This window comes from Ornithorhynchus anatinus, chromosome 3 (genome assembly GCF_004115215.2).
Source record: "Ornithorhynchus anatinus isolate Pmale09 chromosome 3, mOrnAna1.pri.v4, whole genome shotgun sequence".
In the NCBI taxonomy this organism is placed as follows: Eukaryota; Metazoa; Chordata; class Mammalia; order Monotremata; family Ornithorhynchidae; genus Ornithorhynchus; species Ornithorhynchus anatinus.
Window position 1 is genome coordinate 80,384,037 of NC_041730.1, and position 20,247 is coordinate 80,404,283.

General features: G+C 43.3%; 1 protein-coding gene across 1 annotated transcript in view; it reads left to right on the forward strand.

The window, feature by feature from the left end:
• The first annotated feature begins 12,740 nt into the window (after positions 1-12,740).
• The window catches only part of MAT1A (methionine adenosyltransferase 1A), a 45,149-nt gene continuing 37,642 nt past the window's right edge, over positions 12,741-20,247 (forward strand). Inside the window, exon 1 of the mRNA XM_029060615.2 lies at positions 12,741-13,027. Within this exon, the coding sequence (XP_028916448.1) occupies positions 12,934-13,027 (94 nt within the window). The 5' untranslated portion in view covers positions 12,741-12,933. The remainder of the gene's footprint in view (positions 13,028-20,247) is intronic.

Consider the following 20,247-nt stretch of genomic DNA (forward strand, 5'->3'; position numbering starts at 1 on the left):
GTGTGCAGAGCAGTGAACTAAATGCTTGGAAAGTACAGTTCATCAACAAAGAGAGACAATCCCTGACCACAACGGGCTCATAGTCTAGAAGGGGGGCCGGGGGGAGAGACAGACATCAAAACACAGTAAGCGCTTAACCAATACCATTAAAAAAAAGGAGACAAGCTCCCAGCCTTCAAGGAGTTTACAGTATAGTGAGGAAAACTTGATAAAATGAATTACAGATAAAAGGAAGTAGTAGAGTATAAAGATATGCATAAGTACAAGTGGGTATGTGATTAACCAAATGCTTCCCTGGTGCAGAAGTTCTGAAGTAGTAATTAGAGGGATTTAGGGTGGAAAGATGAGAGGGTAATCAGGGAAGCCTTCCTGGAGGAGATATGATTTCAGAAGCAGCGTGGTATAGTGGCTCGATCACTGGCCTGGGAGCCAGAAAGACCTGGGTTCTAACTCCGGTTCTGCCACTTCTCTGCTGTGTGACCTTGGGCAAGTCACTTCTCTTCTCTAGGCCTCAGTTACTTCATCTGTAAAATGGGGTTAAGATAATGAGAACCAGGTGGGACAGGGACTGTGTCCAACATGAGAACCTTATACCTACCCCAGCGCTTAAAACAGCGCTTGGCACATATTAAGGTTTAGCAAATACCATCATTATCATCATCAACATCAGAAGGGTTTTGAAGATGAGGAAAGCAATAGTCTGTTGGATATGGAGGGAAAGAGTGTTTCAGACAAAAAGGAGGGTCTGAGCACGAGTTCAGGAGTGGGAGAGATGAGAGCAAAGTACAGTGAGTAGTTTGGTTTACGGGCTATGAAGTGTATGAGCTGGGGTGTAGTGGGAGAAAAGAGGGGATAAGTAGGAGTGAGAGAGCTGACTGAGAACCTTAAAGCCAGTGGTCAGGATTTGCAGCTTGATATGGAGAGGAGTGGGAGGGTGTAAACATAACAATGCTTTAGAAAAGAAAAGTCAGCAGAGTGAAATATGGACCGGAAGTAGGAAAGTTAATAAAGTGACTGATGCGATGGTCAAGTTAGGCTTTGACAAGTGTCTGGACCAGCTGGGTGGCAGTTTGCACAAAGAGGAAAGGGAAGGATTCTGGAAATGTTGTTGAGGAAGAACAGATGGGATTTGGTGACCGTCTGAATATAGCTGTTGAAAGAGAGGGAAAAATCCACGATAATATGGAAGTGAAGGGCCTAAGAAAAGGGATGGATAGTGGTGTTGCCAACTGTGATGGGAGTGGATTTGGGAAAGAATATGAAGAATTGATCTTGAGGTACCGGTGGGACATCCATATAAAAATATCCTGGAAACTGGAGACCCAGCCCTCCTCCAAGAAAGATAAATGCCCATCGGAATCCAAAAAACCCAAAACAGATTAACATCATCATCATCATCATCATCATCATCATCATCATCATCATCAGTTATGTGGATGTTTACACTGTTAATTATAGGTGGAGTTTCTTGTTCTTGCAGACCCTTTATTTTACAGAGGCTTTAAGTCTAGCAGTGTGGTCTAGCACTTTGAACAGGAAGAGCAAGGGCTCAGTGGTCAGAAAACCTGGTTCTAATCCCAGCTTCACCACTTGCTAGCTGTGTTATCTTGAGCACATCATTTAACTTCTCTGTGCCTCAGTTTCCTCATCTGTGGGCAGAGAACATCTCTACTAACTCCCTTATATTGTACTTTCCCAAGTGATTTCTACAGTGTTCTGCACACAATAAGAGTTCAATAAATATGATTGCTTGATTGATTGGGGATTCAATACATGTTCTCTCCCTCCTTAGACTGTAACCCTTTGTGGGTTAAGGACTGTGACCCACCTGATTATCTTTTTTCTGCAGTGCTAGTTCAGTGCTTGTCAGATAGTCCTGAAGGACTGTTTCCGGGAAGAATTTTTATTGTGTAGGTTGTGTTGAAAATTCAAATTTGGAGTATGAGCCAGTGGTCAGTACCTCACTCTGCTCTTTATACAGCTGTAGAAAACCATATAACTCTCAAGACATCACAATGAATGATGATATTAATCTAAGCTCCCATTAGAGTGTGCCTGGTGAGCAGGGAATATTTCACTTCTCTATTTTGTACTTCCCAAGTACTTTGCATGATGTATCACACCCAGTGGAGGCTCAATAAATACCAGTATAATTAATAACACTATGCAAAATACCATTATTTAAATCTTGAGCACATCCTTTTTCATAGTATTTGTTAAGCACTATGCGCCAGGCTCTGTACTAAGCACTGGGGTAGAGAAAAGGTTATCAGGTTGGTCACAATCCCTGTCACACATGGGTCTCACATTTTACACATGAAGTAACTGAGGCACACAGAAAATAATGATAACTATCATATTTGTTAAGCACTTACTATGTGCCAAGTACTGTTCTAAGAACTAGGGTAGATACAAGGCAATCAGATTGTCCAACATGATGCTCACAGTCTTAATCCCCATTTTATAGATGAGGTAACTGAGGCACAGAGAAGTTAAGTGGCCTTCCCAACTTCACACAGCAGACAGTGGCAGAGCCAGCATTAGAACCCATGACTTCTGACTCCCAAGCCCGTGCCCTTTCCACTAAGCCACACTGCTTCTCTCCTGGTGACTTGCCCAAAGTGACACAGCAGATAAGTGGAGGAATGGGAATTAGAACCCAGCTCTCTGATTCCCAGGCCCAAGTTCTTTCCACTACCCCATCCTACTTCTCATCCTTGAGGTCTTTCTCTTATTTGGGAAGCAGAAGAGGATATTGAGGTGAGGCTAGCACAGTCACTGAACAGAGGTAGGTCATTACTACTTAACTTCTCAGTCTGATGAAGACCCATGGCTTTGTTTCCAATGTTTTGGTGTCCCTGGTCACCTGGGCATAGACAACTTGATGTTGGTATTTGTTAAGCGCTTACTATGTGCAGAGCACTGTTCTAAGCGCTGGGGTAGACACAGGGGAGTCAGGTTGTCCCACGTGGGGCTCACAGTCTTAATCCCCATTTTACAGATGAGGTAACTGAGGCACAGAGAAGTTAAGTGACTTGCCCACAGTCACACAGCTGACAAGTGGCAGAGCTGGGATTCGAACTCATGACCCATGACTCCAAAGCCCATGCTCTTTCCACTGAGCCACGCTAACTTGAATGGACAAGTATTCTTTGTTTTTAATGGAATCCATTAAGCACTTACTATGTATCAGGCACTGTACTAAGCACCGAAGTAGAGACAAGATCTCCTTCGTGGGCTCCTCCTCTGCCTCCCACCTCCTAACTGTGGGAGTTCCTCAAGGTTCAGTCCTGGGCCCCCTTCTATTCTCCATCTATACCCACTCCCTTGGAGATCTCATTCGCTCCCATGGCTTCAACTACCATCTGTATGCGGACCACCATCCTTCCTGTCTCACAAGTCCATTCCCTTGGTGTGGTCCTTGACTCCTCTCTGTCACTCAACCCATATTTCAATCCATCACTAAATCCTCTTGGTCCCACTTTCACAACATAGTTAAAATCCACCCTTTCCATCCAAACTGCTACCATGTTAATACAATCACTCATCCTATCCCACCTCCTTGCTGACCTCCCAGCCTCCTGTCTCTCCTCACTACAGTTCATACTTCAATCTGCTGTTCAGATCATTTATCTATAAAAACATTCAGGACATGTCACCCTGCTCCTCACAAAACTCCAGTGGTTGCCCATCCACCTCCACATCCAACAAAAACTCCTCAAGATGGGCTTTAAAGGTCTCCACCACCTTGCCCCCTCCTATCTCACCTCACTTCTCTCCTTCTACAAGCCAGCCCGCACACTTCTCTCCTCTAGTGCTAACGTTCTCAGTGTGCCTCAGTCTCACCTGTCTCGCTATTGACACCTAGCCTACATTCTGTCTCTGGCCTGGAACTCCCTCCCTCCCCAAATCTGACAAACAATTACTCTCACCCCCTTCAAAGCCTTACTGAAAGCACATCTCCTCCAAGAGGCCTTCCCAGACTAAGCCCCACTTTTCCTCATCTCCCACTCCCTTCTATGTCACCCGGACTTGCTCCCTTTGCTCTTCCCCCTTCTCAGCCCTACAGCATTTATGCTCATACATGTAATTTAACTTATTTGTATTGATATCTGTCTCCCCCACTCTAGACTGTAAGCCCATTGTGGGCAGGGAAATGTGACTTTATTTCTGTATTGTACTTTCCCAAGTACTTAGTACAATGTTCTGCACACAGTAAAGCACTCAATAAATATAATCAAATGAATGAAAGATAATTTGGGTTGGAATTCTGGCAGTTGCCAAGCAAATTCAACTGTAATAAAAATTTCACTTCCTTCCTTACAGTATTTAAATTGAAGTTGCCCTATTTGACTCTTTCCCTGTAACTTTCAGAATGAAGCAGGTCTATGTGGCAGCTCCAGGCTTGTTCAGCTTCTTCTTTGCTGTCATGATTGAGGATGCAGTGAAGGGCCTGGAAGCTGGAGTCAGAATATGCTTCTGATTCACTATTCCAGCCAACTTTGAAAGAGCAGTTGGGGAATTGTTTAAGCAGATGACCACAGAAGATACCACAGAAAAAACCATTCCAATGATCATTAATTTCTCGGCAGATTTGGTATTGGCATAAATACTGACCATAAGGCTGAAAAAAAAACAGGATTGTATTCTTCTCCACTTCTGGACCTGGTGCTTCTAGATTGTAAACTCACCAGGGGCAGGGAATGTGTCTGTTGTATTGTTGTATTGTATTCTTTCAAGCACTTAATACAGTGTTCTGGACATAGTAAGAGCTCAATAAATATGACTGGCTGACTGACAATCAAGATACTGATCAAAGACAGGATTTGATCAGTACCACGAAGTGGAAAGGATCAGGAAAATACAAAGTTGAGATTCACAGGGTCATAATTAAAGCTCCTAGGGTTCGCAATTGCCAGGGCCAAACTGAAGATCTGATTAACAGAAATCAGATGCCCAGTGATTTGAGCATGGAGCTGCCTGAGATTCTGCTTGGGGAAAGGCTGGACGGGGTTTGGTTTGATAAAACCTCCATATCACCCTAGCTTCCCTTTTACCTCAGATATAATTTTACCACATGGCACTCTCTTCAGCTGGGTCTGGATATCTCTCCACTATAGAGCTACTCTGAATTTACGAGGAAGCACTTATTCTTTTCACAATTTTTGTGACTGGTGTGTTCATCATCAGTGGTATTTATTGAGCACCTATTGAGTGTGAAGTACTAATGATAATAGTAATAATAAGAAGAATAATTGTTTTTGTCAAGTGTTTACTTTTTGCCAGGCACTGTATTGTAGATACAAGATACTCGGGTTGGACATAGCCCCTGTCTCACATGGGGTTCATAGTCTTAATCCCTACTTTACAGATGAGGAAACTGAGGCATAGAGAAGTTAAGTGACTTGCTGTTTCTCGAGCTAGAAGACAGTAAAATAGATGCAAGGCACTGCCCTCCAGGAAGTTACATTTTAAAAGGGTGAACAGACAAAAATGTTTACAAATTCTGAGAGCAGAAAGTAGTACCAGTCTATCAGGATGAAATAGTTGAATAAATGATTATACAAATGAAAATATGCACATGTCAATAAATACATATGTTCATAGAGAAGCAGTGCTGTCTAGTGGAAAGAGCATGAGTTTCAGAGTCAGAGGATGTGGGTTCTAATCCCAGCTCCTCCACTTATCTGCTATGTAACCTTGGGCAAGTCACTTAACTTCTCTGTGCCTCAGTTACCTCACCTGTAAAATGGGAATTAAGACTGTGAGTTCCATTTGGGACGGGAACAGTTTCCAACCCAATGATCTTATACAGTGACTGGCATTTAGTAAGCACTTAACAAATTCTGTTAAAAAATGTTGAGAGAAGAATGAAGTACAAAAACACTAATGGTGATGTTGGATTGCTATGACTGGTTTGCTAAGAATGAATCAAGAAAGACCTCCCAGAAGAGGTGTTTCTTCGGGAGGGATGGGGGAAAGAGAGGGGATGGCTTTAAAGATGGGGAGAATTATGACAATGAATTTTGTGGGGAAGAATAGCAGGGGAAATGAGTTAGAGGTGTGAGTTGGGAGACAGGTAAAGCTGAACAAGTGAGCTTGGGTGGAGCAGTGGGTTGAAAAGAACTGATCTGTAAAATGGAGAACGGTGGTATGAAATCTTTAAATCAACAATAAGGAATTTTTGCTTGATGCAGAGGAAGTTGTGTAGCAGATGGAGGTGTATGAGAAGAGAAGTGCTGAATGAGGCTCCAGGAAGGTGTTCTGTGTAACGGTGTGCAGTATAGACAGAAGTGGAGAGAAGAGTGTCCAGAAGAGTGGACAGAAGAGTGGGAGGCTGATATATTATTCTAACTGAGAAATGACAAGAACTTGGACCAGGGATGTAGCTGTTTGGCTGGAGAGGAAGGGGTGGATCTGGGAAATATCATGGAGGAAGAACCAGAAGGATTTATCGGGTGTCTGAACGTCAGAGTGGAAAGATAGTGAGGAGTTGAAGGTGACACAGAGGTTGTGGACTTCTGGGAGAACTGTGGGGTCATCAACAGATGGGAAAGTTAGGAAAAGGATTGTATTTCAGAGGAAAAATAAGAAGCTTATTTTATAATAATAATAAAATAAGAAGACATATTGAGTCTGAGATCCTGGTGGAAAATCCAAATTGGGATGTTCTGTACATAAGAGGAAATTGGGGACTGCAGATTAGGTTAGAACCTGGAGCTAGAGAGGTAGATTTTGGAGTCACATATGCAGAGGTCGTGATGACCTAAAGTCATATAAGTGGATGAATTCCTCAAGAGAGGGCCCTATGATATCAGTTAGCTGTCATCTGCCTTTGACACTGTCTACCACCCCCTTCCCCTGGAAACATTACCCAACTTTGATTTTACTGTCGTCTCCTGGGTCTCTTCCTATCCTTCTGGCCACTCATTCTCAGTCTCTTTAATGGGCTCATTCAATCAATTAATTAATTGTATTTACTGAGAACTTATTATGTGTAGAACATGGAACTAAGTGCTTGGGAGAGCACAATATAAAAGAGTTGGCAGTCACGTTCCCAGCCCACAGACATGCTCCTTCTCTTCTTCCCACCCCTTAAATATGGGAGTCCTTCAAGGCTCAGTTCTGGGTCTCTTTCTATTCTCCATCTACACCCACTCCCTCGGAGAACTCATTTGCTCCCATGGCTTCAATTACCATCTCTATGGGGATGATTCCCAAATCTATATCGCCAGCCCTGATCTCGCTCCGTCTCTACAAATTGACATTTTCTTCTGCCTTCGGGACATCTCTACTTGAATGTCCCACCGACACCTCGGACTTACCGTGTTCCAAACAGAACTCCTTATCGTTCCACCCAAACCTGTCCTCCACCTGACTTTCCTGTCACGTGGACAGCACCATCATCCGCCCTGTCTCACAGGCCTGTAACTTGGCATTTTCATCAACTCATCTCTCTCATTCAACCCACATATTCAACCTGTCACAAATCCTGTCAGTTCAGCCTTCATAACATTGCTAAAATCTTCCCCTTCCTCTTAATCCAAAACGCTACCATGTTAATGCAAGCACCTGTCTTGATTACCACATCAGCCTCCTTGCTAACCTCCTCGACTTCTGTCTCTCCCCACTACAGTCCATACTTCACTCTGCTGCCCAGATCATTTTTCTTTAAAAGCATTCAGGCCATTTCCCCATTCATCAAGAACTTCCAGGGGTTGCCCGTCCACCTCCACATCAAACAGAAACTCCTTACAGTAGGTTTTTAAGTATTCAATCACCTGGCCTCTTCCTACCTTGTTGTTGTTGTTGTCTTATGCTGTCGGGTGGTGTCCGACCCATAGAGACATCATGGACACCTCTCTCCCAGAACGCCTCACCTCCATCTGCGATCATCTGGTAGTGTATCCATAGAGTTTTCTTGGTAAAAATACGGAAGTGGTTTACCATCGCCTCCTTCCGCGCAGTAAACTTGAATCTCCACCCTCGATTCCCTCCCATGATGCTGCTGCTTGGCACAGGTGAGTTTTGACTTGTAGCAGATTGCCTTCCACTCGCTAGCCACTGCTCGAGCTAGGAATGGAATGGGTATGCCTTTGCTTGATTCTTCCTCCCATAGCCGAGACTGGTAGAGTACTGGAAGCTCCAGGGGTGACTCTGAGAGGGGCCTCCTACCTTACCTCCCTGATATTCTACTACAACCCAGCCTGCACATTTCACTCCTCCAAGCCCCTTGCCACTGATTTCTCGCCCGCATCCTGCCTTTGGCGTAGAACTCCATTCCCCTTCATATCCGACAGAGGATAACTCTCCTGACCTTCAAAGCCTGATTGACGCACATCTCCTCCAAGAGACCTTCCCCAACTAGGCCCTTACTTCATCTTCTGCCACTCCCTTCTGTGTTGTCCTTGCACTTGGAGTTTCACCCTTTATTCACTCCTCTCTCAGTCCCATGGCACTTTTGTACATAATGGTCATTTTTATCAATATAAATAATATATCAATACCGGCTCCCCATTTAGACTGTAAGTTTGTTTTGAGCGGGAAACGTACCTACCAACTCTGTTATATTGTACTCTCCCAAGTGCTCAGTACAATGTTCTGCACAGAGGGAGAACTCAATAAATACATTTTGACTGATTGACACCATGTAATCCATACCTACAGGGAAATAGCTATTGATAAGGGACAGTTTTCTTCTATTCATTCATTCATTCAATCGTATTTATTGAGCGCTTTGTGCAGAGCACTGTACTAAGCGCTTGGAAAGTACAACTCGGCAACAGATAGAGCCAATCCCTGCCCACAGTCTAGAAGCGGGGAGACAGACAACAAAACAAAACAAAGGATAGCATAATTACAGTTTGGGTGCCAAACAACCTAATACACATTTCCAAAGCTATTTATATGTACTTTCTTCAGACCCTCAAGATAGTTGGATTTTAAACAATTCTAAAATATTGATTCATCTACAACTATCTAAGCAATTATTCGAGTACAGAGATAACTGGGCTCTTTTCATGAACTTGGATTTCATGTTTTGGCGACTGGTTAATTCTTTATAACAACGATAACAACTGTGATGTTTGTTAAGTGCTTTCTATGTGCCAAACACAGCAGCGTGGCTTAATGGACAGGGCACCGGCCTGGTGTCAGAAGGTCATGCGTTCTAATCCCGCCTCCACCACTTGTCTATTGTGCTACCTTGGGTGAGTCACTTCACTTCTCTGAGCCTCAGTTACCTCATCTGTAAAATGGGGATTAAGAGTGTGAGTCCTATGTGGGACAGGGACTGTGTCCAACCTGACTACCTTGTATCCACCCCAGTGCTTAGAACAGTGCTTGGTGCATAGTAAGCACTTATCAATTACCATAAATATGATTCTTATTCTTATTACTAAGCACTGGAGCAGGCAAAAGATAATTAGATCGGGCACAGTCCCTGTCCCACATGTCCAGGACATGGGGCTCATGGTCTAAATTTCATATTTTTTCATGTTGTTTTTAGGACTTGTGTTATTTATTGAATTTTAAAATATTAACCAATAGAGTAACCCAGGTCAACAGTCCAGATTAAATATTATCTTGTGTTACCATTCCTCATGGCTTGTTACAAACGTACCTAGAATAAATTTACAAAAGCATGCAGATGATGAAACCCTTTAGGAGCAAGCAATATGTGTTTTGTGAACTGAAAATAGCAAAAGTAGTCCCAAAGTGTTCTGTAGTTTATATGAGTTATACTTCTCTAGGCCATAAATTGCATTTAGTCCTCCCCATTGTATAAGTCACTCTTTACTTGCAATTTAGGCATTTAAGAAGGGTGCTGTTTAGTGTGCTTCTACATTAGTAATAATGATAATAGGAATAGTTCATGCTAAGTGCCTACTATAGGCCAAGCAATGTGGTAAGGGCTTGGGTAGGCCAGATCAGATAGAGTGTCTTTCCAATATAGGGCTTACAGTCTAAGAGAGAGGGAGAACAGGTTTTTTAACCCCATATTACAGATGGGGCAACTGAGGGGCAGAGAAATGAAGTGACTTGCAGGCAAGTGATGGAACTGGGGTTAGAACCCAGGACTCCTGACACTCAGTCTCGTGCTTTTTCATTAGGTCATGCTGCAATACTGGAAGAAATAATATGCCTCTTCATCTGCATAGCTTACTACAATGAAATGAGAATTATCAAGATGTAAATCACCTGGCTGATTCATTCATTCATTTAATAGTATTTATTGAGAGCTTACTATGTGCAGAGCACTGTGCTAAGTGTTTGGAATGTACAATTCGGCAACAGAGATAATCCCTGCCCAATGACGGGCTCACAGTCTAATTGGGGGAGACAGACGGCAGAGCACAACAGAACAAAACAAAAACAAGACAACATTATCACGATAAATAGAATCAAGAGGATGGACACCTCATTAACAAAATCAATAGGGGAATAAACATACATACAAATGAGCACTGTGCTGAGGGGAGGGGAAGAGGATGGGGGAGGAGCCCAGGGAAAGGGGGCTTAGCTGAGGGGAGGTGAAGGGGGAAGGGGGAGGAGCAGAGGGTGGAGGGGGAACAGAGGGGGAGCAGAAGGAAAATGGGGTAGCTCAGCCTGGGAAGGCTCCTTGGAAGAGGTGAGCTCTCAATAGGGCTTTGAAGAGGGGAAGAGAGTGAGTTTGGTGGAGGTGAGGAGGGAGGGCATTCCAGGACACCGGTAGGATGTGGCCCAGAGGTTGGCAGCGGGATAGGAGTGAATGGGGGACAGTGAGGAGGTGAGCGGCGGAGGAGCGGAGCGTATTGGGTGGGCAGTAGAAAGAGAGAAGGGAGGTGAGGTAGGAGGGGACAAGGTGATGGAAAGCCTTGAAGCCAAATGGCTGATCCATTAGCTGAGCCAAAGCAAGGGGATTCTAAATTGTTTTATAACATAGTAAGTGCTCAATAATTACCATTGATTGATTGATACTAACTCTGTTGTATCCTCCCAAGAGCTCAGTATAGTGCTGTGCATACAATAAACACTTAATAAATATCTTCTACTGATCAGCAAGGCACCAAGAGGACTTGCTGGGGTGGGAGTGACCGCCTGCTCATTGTGGGCAGGGAATGTGTTGTTTATTGTTATATTGTACTCTCCCAAGTACTCAGTACAGTGCTCTGCAGTAAGGGCTCATTAAATATAAACAAATGAATGAACTGCCTCACTTTGCAAGGGGTTTGTTTGAGCATAAGAGGGAACCTTACTTGCTTGGAAACTTACACTGTCCCAGGTTCTGAAGACACATGATTTTTGTGAGTTTCTATGCCTTGGCCCCTCCATATTTTATGGACTCTCTCAAACAAGAAATTGTATCATTATTATTATTTTTGAGTGTCATCGAGTCATTTCCGATTCATAGCCACTCCATGGATAAACTTTCTCCAGGATATCCTGTCCTCTGCCCTAGTCCGCAACCTTTCTAATGGTTCTTCCGATATCATTGTTATGGTCTCTAACCATCTAGCTGCTGTTCTGCCTCTTCTGCCTTTTCCCTGGACATTTCCTAGCATTAGTGTCTTCTCCAGAGAATTAGTCCTCCTGATTGTGTGTCCAAAATATGCTCATCAAGTCGAGCCATTTGGCCTTCCAAAGACCACTTTGGTTTAATTTGCTCTAAAATCTATTTGTTGGTCTTTCAGGCCATCCATGGTATTCACAAAAGCCTTCTCCAACGCCACATTTTGAAAGAATCGATGTTCTTTCTATCCTGCTGTTTCACTGTCCAGCTTTGGATCCATACATTGTCACTGGAAATACCATAGAGTCACCAAATGATATTGTAGGTGATTTTTAAAAAGTGCAAATTGGAGGGCCACGCTGTCACCTAATGCATTATCTGGTTATTTGTATAACATATTAGTTGGATACCTTGGCTGAGGTACAAGGTTGTGGAAGCCAGAATGAAAAGATCAATTTGTAACTTAAGTATCGCTACTGTACATAAATATCACCTTTGAAGGTATTAGATAGCTACATTCCGTCACATCCAAATGTCACCATCAAGTTTTTTATTCTGGAAAACAGTTTCTGAAAAGTCACTGTTTTCTCGTTACTATTTGGGAAGCCTGTTTGAGTAAAGGTCTAGCAGGTCTAGCAGTGATTTTTTGAGCCTTAGAGAAGCTTGGCTAGGTTTCCATGTGCTGGCAAAGTTGCAAGGCCAAGAAAAGGGGAGCTTTTCTTTAAAATGAAAATTCTCTAATACCTCACAGCCGACAAAACACTGGGGTTGGGATTTCTTCTGTCTGGATGAATTCCTGTCAATAAATAAACCCATGACAGTATAGAAGAAATCCAATCCCATCAAAGACAATGAAAAAATAGGTGATTATTTTGTGTCCTCTAAGTTAAATTTATAGTTTAATATTTCTTTTGGGGAATGGGGGAACGGGACCTCTACCTTCTTATTCTCAAGTGTATCTACAATAAACACATCTGAGCATACCATTCCTAAAAGTGGGAGGATTTAGTAACTGGAGCACTGGTAACCAAGTAACTAAATCGATCCATAAATTGACATGAACTTGAGTTTTGCAAGGGTCTGTGGTTTTCCAGCACATGTGGACTAAGATTTTAAGGTTTTGGAATTAAAGTTAATGATTGAAATATCCCAAAGTGAGTTTGCTCCCTTCCCAGGAAATGGACTCCTCCAATTTCCTCACATGATTGTCCAGGCACTTTCACTTTTCCATATATAGGAGCAACTCAGACTCACAGCTTCAATGAGGTAGAGATACTGCATGGGAGAGACGCATGTGGGCTCAGGGCATTCACTTGCACACATTGCTATATCTTGCACTATTCCCAGGTTCCTGAGAAGAAAAGGTCTCCTTTTCTGTTGGGAGCGGAAATCTAAAGGAAAACCCGGGTGAAGTCGGGCCCCTCACACCATTACTTCAAAACATGAATGGACCAGTGGATGGCTTGTGTGACCACACGCTGAGTGAAGATGGAGATTTCATGTTCACCTCAGAATCTGTAGGGGAAGGGCATCCCGGTAAGTGATATGGCAAGTGATTGGCTCCGGACAGATGGCACGATATTAATTTTAAACAGTCCAGTGCAGGAATGATTTCCATCGGAGAACGGGATAGTACTGGGAAAGAGAAATTGCACTTGCAAGGGGTTTTCCCTTGATTGTTTTCTCACTGTGAATTATTGTCAGAATTGTCACCTCTGTGAAAACTACCGCCAGGCAACAAGAAATTACTTGTTGAGTTCTCTTTCCTTGAAGCCCTGCTAAAAGCCTTTCCCTAAATACACTCGGCCACTAAACTATCAGTTACCATAATGGGAATATTCCTTATCCATGCGGCTGAAACAAATTTAAAGACCAAGCAGCTGCTGAGGAAAGTAATAACCTCACTAGCATTTCCTGAGATTTCTTTTTAGACCAACTATCTCGAATTGCTTGACCAAGCAGTAGGCGATTGATTGCCTGAACATTCATCTACGGTCAGCAGATTTAAAATTCTCATGTTGTTTTTTATGTCAAACTATCATCTGTCATCTGTCAACCAACGTGCAGCTTGAATCACCAGAAAACGTTCTCTAAGACAAGGACAGGGGTCACTGCACTTTCCCTGTAATTTTCTGTGCATTTTAAAAGGATGACCAACATTAGCATAAAAGAAAAAAAAAACCAAAGCTATATGTAGTGGTCTTTTATATGTGATACAAGCAGAGATCCTAAATGGCTTCTGAAGTAAAAGAAAGGATTGGCTGTTTAGAGTTCCTGAGATGCTCATTCCCTTTATCTCTTAATCTCTTAATCTCCCTGGACTTCAGTTTCCTCATCTGTACAATGGGGATCATGATCACCTCTTCTTACCTCTCAGGACAGTTAGGAAAAAAATGAGCTAACTGATAATAATAATAATAATGATGTTGGTATTTATTAAGCCTTACTATGTGCAAAGCACTGTTCTAAGCACTGGGAGATATACAGGGTGATCAGGTTGTCCCATATGGGGCTCACAGTTTTAATTTCCATTTTACAGATGAGGGAACTGAGGCACAGAGAAGTGAAGTGACTTGCCCACAGTCACACAGCTGACGAGTGGCAGAGCTAGGATTCAAACCCATGACCTCTGACTCCCAAGCCCAGCCTCTTTCCACTGAGCCACAAGCTGATGTGAAAGTGCTTTGGAAAAATAAAAGTGCCAAAGGAATTCAAGGATTCGTATTTTCCAATATATCTTGTCAGTCTTGTCCTAACTCCTTCTGAAGTTATTAAATAGTATTCTGTGAAGTAGTAGTAGTATTCATTCATTCATTCAATAGTATTATCCTTTGTCTCACGTATGTTCCAATTTAAATAGCTACTTTTAGGGGTTGATGATTTTATAAGAATTTGAGGCAAGGTACCAATGGAACATGAAGACTGGGAGCCCCATGCGAGACAGAGACTCTGTCCCACCTGATTAGCTTGTAACTACCCCAATGCTTAGAACAGTGCCCGATAAATAGTAAGCACTTAAATACCATAACAATCATCGTGGTGATGAAGCAAAGGGCAGAGAATTGTGCTATTCTGTCTTCTAAAAACATGGATTTTAATTGTTGAGTTTTGGAAATTCCAAACTAGAGCATCCTCATACAGTCTTTATTTTCAAGAGAAAAGCCTAGATTGGTCCTTTCCCAGAGACGTTCCTACATATCGCCATCATCACCTTCACCTTTATTGTGTCATATCATCAGTAGTAGTAGTATTGTTATTGGTTGTTTGAAGCTTTGGCTTCAAAGTTCTCCATCCCCTTGACCCTCCTACCTCACCTCCCTTCTCTCTTTCTACTGCCCACCCTGTACACTTCGCTCCTCTGCTGCTCACTTCCTCACCTCCTCACGATCCCCCATTCATGCCTATCCCGCCGTCGACCCCTGGCCTGGCTTCTACCGCTATCCTGGAATGCCCACCCTCCTCACATCTGCCAAACTAACTCTCTTCCCCTCTTCAAAGCCCTACTGAGAGCTCACCTCCTCCAGGAGGCCTTCCCAGACTGAGCCCCACCTTCCCTCTGCATCCCCTCCCCTATCCTTCTCCCCCACCCTCTGCTCTTCCCCCTTCCCCTCCCTTCAGCACTATGCTCATTTGTATATATTATTTATTACCCTATTTATTTTGTTAATGAGGTGTATATCTCCTTGATTCTATTTATCTTGTCGATGTTTTTGTTTTATTCTCTTTTGCTCTGCTGTCTGTCTCCCCCGTTTAGACTATGAGCCCATCACTGGGCAGGACTTGTCTCTATCTTTGTTGAATTGTACATTCCAAGCGCTTAGTACAGTGCTTTGCACAGAGTAAGCGCTCAATAAATATGATTGAATGAATGAACCACTAGTACTACGTATAAGATCATTTACAGTCATCAGGTGAACCAAGTGATGTTCACCACCCTTTACTATTCAGATATTAGTTTTCTAAAGTTGAAGTAAGAGCAGTGACCCTGACACAGTGATTCCACCTTCCATTTGAACTCTCAAAGAAGATCACGCAACTCTCCATTTGTGTGGAAAATTCTTGGGGCAGTAGGCTGGAAATCCACTCCTCACAATGTATTTGTTCCCAGCGCTTAGCACAGTACTCTGCAGGCAGGGAGCCCTTAATAAATACTAATCCCACCACTACTACAATGTCAAAAGCTGTCATCTGACATTGCCAAAATGGAGAACCTTTATTTCAGAAACCTTATTAAAAGTACAATTAACCCAAAGTCGAGTGGGATTTACTCTACTCCCTGCAAGCAGTGTGGCATAGTGGATTAAGCACAGGCCCTGGAGCCAGAGGACCTGGGTTAAAATCCCTGCTCTGCCACTTGCTTGCTATGTAACTTCGGGCAAGTCACTTAAATTTACTGTGCCTCATTTTCCTCAACTGCACATGGGGATTCAACACCCGTGATCCCTCTTGCTGAGACTCTGAGCTCCATGTGGGACCTGGTTATCTTGTATCTATTCCAGAGTTTAGAAGAGTGCTTGGCACGTAATCAACACTTGACAAAATACCACAGTCATCATCATCATATTATTATTATTACTCAGCATGAGCTTCTTTCTCGGATACCGAGGCAGGTGATGAAACCATAAACTTTCCCCCGAGTTTTAATGCCATTAGATTCCATCAGGTCTCTCTTCTCCTTCTCCCCATTTTAGGAGGGAGGCAACGAGGCAACCAGAATTAGGACAATGTTCTCCCGGAATCATTAAAATTGCTGTCACTTCTTCCATTCGCCTGAATCTATTTTTATTTGTTTGATTCCGGAGTCTTAACTTAGGACTTTGAAGGGTTCTCCAATTTCTACAAGTGTATTTTAAAGCTCACTAGATCCCTGGTTGGTGAAGTCATTTCAGGACCCTAGGGAGGAGTTTTGTTTGAAAGTGGATGGGTCACGTCCATTCATTTTTCTCCTCCCGAAAATCAGATATAAGCTTGTTGAACATGCCATTCAAAGGGCTGAGAGATCTCCTGGCGCTCAGATACTGGCCCAGGATAAACACAGCATTTCTTGGATGTTTTCCAGTTTCCTCTCAATTGTCGCTCTGGTGGGGATCCACTGGCCTTTACTGAAGTGGTGGAGGGTGCGATGAGACGTGGCAGATGACTTTTTAAATTAAAAATATATTCTCTAGGAGAGGGCATCCGTATGTGCCATTATAAAGTCCCTCAAAAACTTTCTTTAGTGAGACTCCTGCTGAAGGACTAGCTGATTGGGGGTAATGACAGGCAAATGTTGCCTAATGTAGCATTGTCTGTGCCTTAGACAGGTAAACAGATACTAGGCATTGGTGGAAAAGCAGTTCCTTATATTTGTTCAGTAATCATTCGAAAGTCCTGGAGATATTCTGATGTGGAAACTTTAGCCTCAAATGCAAATAGACTTTTGGAATTAAATTGTTTGCTAGCAGAGTGACCTAGAGGAAAGAGCAAAGGCCTTGGAGATAGAGGACCTGGGCTCTCATCCCAGCTCTGCCACTGCCTGTTGTGTGACCTTGGTCAAGTCCCTTAACTTTTCTGTGCTTCAGTTTCCTCATCTGTAAAACATAAAATCCGTGTTCTCCCTTCTACTTAGACTGAATTCCATGTGGGGTAGGGACTATGCCCAAAGTGATTACCTTGTATGATGATGATGATGATGGTATCTGCCAAGCGCTTACTATGTTCCAGGCACCGTAGGAAGTGCTGGGGTGGATACAAGAAAATTGGGTTGGACACAGTCCCTGTCCCAAGTGGGGCTCACAGTCTCAATCCCCATTTTGCAGATGAGGCAACTGAGGCCAAGAGGAAGGGAAATGACTTGCCCAAGGTCACACAGCAGACAAGTGGAGGAGCTGGGATTAGAACCTATGACCTTCCGACTCCCAGGCCCGTGCTCTATCCACTATGCCATGTTGCTTCTCTACCTCAGAGCTTGGAACAGTGCTTGGCACAAAGTAAAGATTTAACAAATCCCATAATGATCATCATTATTATTATTAATAGCAATAACAGCAATTATTATAATAATGATAGTAGTTGTTAAGCACTTATTATGTGCCAAGCACTGTTCTAAGCACTGGGGTAGATACAAGGTAATCAGCTTGTCCCACGTTGGAATCACAGTCTTAATCCTCATTTTACAGATGAGTGAACTGAGGCACAAAGGAGTTAAGTGACTTGCCCAAAGTCACACAGATGACAAATGGAGGAGTTGGGATTAGAACCCATGACCTCTGACTCCCAAGCCCGGGCTCTTTCCACTAAGCCTTCCCCTTGACCAGCCAGCCCCCTCGCCCCTCCTCCCAGGACCCTCCTCGAGCTCACAGGCACAGAACCCCAGGGAGCTGCCCAGAACAGTGTTGGTAGAACTTAGGAGGAACAGTCAGTGTCTCCGACACAGTTGGGGCCGGATGTAGTCTCTTCGCTACAGCAACCTTGGAGAACATTTAGAGTCTGGGTCAGGTCTTTTGCCTCCCATCCTGATGCTCCAGCCATTAAACTTCATTAGTTTGGACACTTAGCAAAGGTTGGTAAAGATCAAAAGACAAAACACTGAGGATAGAGGAGAGGTAGACTCGGCGGTGAAAAGTTTCTTGTCGACAATCGGGAGGGGGAAAAAAATGTATGATGAATTCTTTAACATGATTAAGTATGACACTCTTTGTGGTGAGATGCAAATTTCAGAAGGATACCCTGTATTACATAGGCATGCAATATTATTATCGTCACTAACATTTCTTAAGCTCTGATCATGTGCAAAGCAATGTATTAACTGCTGATATAAAAATCATATCAAGACTACAAGGCACCCACATTCCTGGGAAGAACAGACATGTAGAACATGAGTAGAATCGAGGCAACAGTAAAAATAGGCTTAAATTCAACAATTCACCAATATCTGGAGAACCAAGTAGAAATTAAACAGTCCACGGAGGGGGCTGAATTTGAGCACATTCCCCAGCAATAATGTTGGTATTTGTTAAGTGCTTACAATGTGCCAAGCACTGCATTAATTACTGTGGAATTTGTTAAGCGCTTACTATGTGCCAGGCACTGTACTAACCACTAGCGTAGCTCGAGACAATCAGATTGTACACAGTCCCTGTCCCACATGGGGCTCATAGTCTTAACCCCTATTTTACACATGAGGGAACAGAGGCACAGGGAACTTAAGTGATTTGCCCAAGGTCACACAGCAGACAAGTGGTGGAGAGAGCATTAGAACCCAGGTCCTCCTGACTCCCAGGACTGTGCTCTATCCACAAGGCTACACTGCTTCTCCCACTGGGGTAAATAGAAGTTCAATCAGTGGTAGCTATTGAACACTTACAATGTGCAGGGCACTGTGCTAAGCATTTGGGTGAGTACTGTACAACAGAGTTGGTAGGCAGGGTCTGTGCCACAACAAGCTTACAGTCTGATAAGCTGGTTGGACACAGTCCCTGTAATAATAATAATAATAATAATGTTGGTATTTGTTAAGCGCTTACTATGTGCCGAGCACTGTTCTAAGCGCTGGGGTAGACACAGGGGAATCAGGACGTCCCACCTGGGGCTCACAGTCTTAATCTCCATTTTACAGATGAGGTAACTGAGGCACAGAGAAGTTAAGTGACTTGCCCACAGTCACACAGCTGACAAGTGGCAGAACTGGGATTGTCCCACATGGGGCTCACACTCTAAGCAAACAGTCATTGGGTCCAAAATGCCTAGTTACCTCAGCTACATCATTTGTGAAATGGGGCTTAATAATAAAATAATAATAAGGATGGCATTTGTTAAGCGCTTACTTTGTGCCAAGCACTGTTCTAAGCACAGGGGTAGATAGAAGGTAATCAGGTTGTCCCACATAGGGCTCACAGTTTTAACCCCCATTTTACAGATGAGGTAACTCCAGAGAAGTGAAGTGATTTGCCCGAGGTCACACAGCAGACAAGTGGCAGAGTCGGGATTCGCACCCATGTTCTCTGACTCCCAAGCCCAGGCTCTTTCACTAAGCCACGCTGCTTCTTAAGACTGTAAGCTCCATGGACCTCGTCCAACCTGATTAGTTTGTATCTACCCCAGTGCTTAATCCAGTGCCTGGTACATAATAATAATAATAATAATAATAATAATGATGATGATATTTGTTAAGCACTATGTGCCAAGCACTATGTGCTATGTGCTAAGCTCTGAGGTATATACAAGGTAATCAGGTTGTCCCACATGGGGCTCACAGTCTTAATTCCTGATTTTACAGCTGAAGTTACTGAGACACAGAGAAGTTAAGTGACTCACCCAAAGTCACACAGCTGATAAGTGGCAGAGCCGGAATTAGAACCCACAACCTCTGACTCCCTAACCCATGGTCTTTCCACTAAGCCACGTAAGCACTTAACAAATTCAATAAAAATGCCATAACCCGCCCAGTGTTCCAAAGATTTTTACGAGGCCTTTGCTGGGGGAAGGCTTGACTCCCATACTTCCCAGGTGGAAGGAGGGAGAAGGCTGCCCCAATCTCCCAATAGGCCCCTAGGATACAATTTTGGTATTTCAACAATAATAATTGAGGCGAGTGACACTCTGTAGGGTTGTGTCTAACCCTAAGAAGTATCCTGCCTTGGAATGTAATATCTAGGGAATTCCCCTGATGCTTTCTTTTGAATTGGAATTGGAATTCAAGTGGAATTGGCCTGTGAGAAGCATTTTAGATGACTGGGCCTTTGTGAAATGTAATTAATCTGTTGCCCAATCGAATT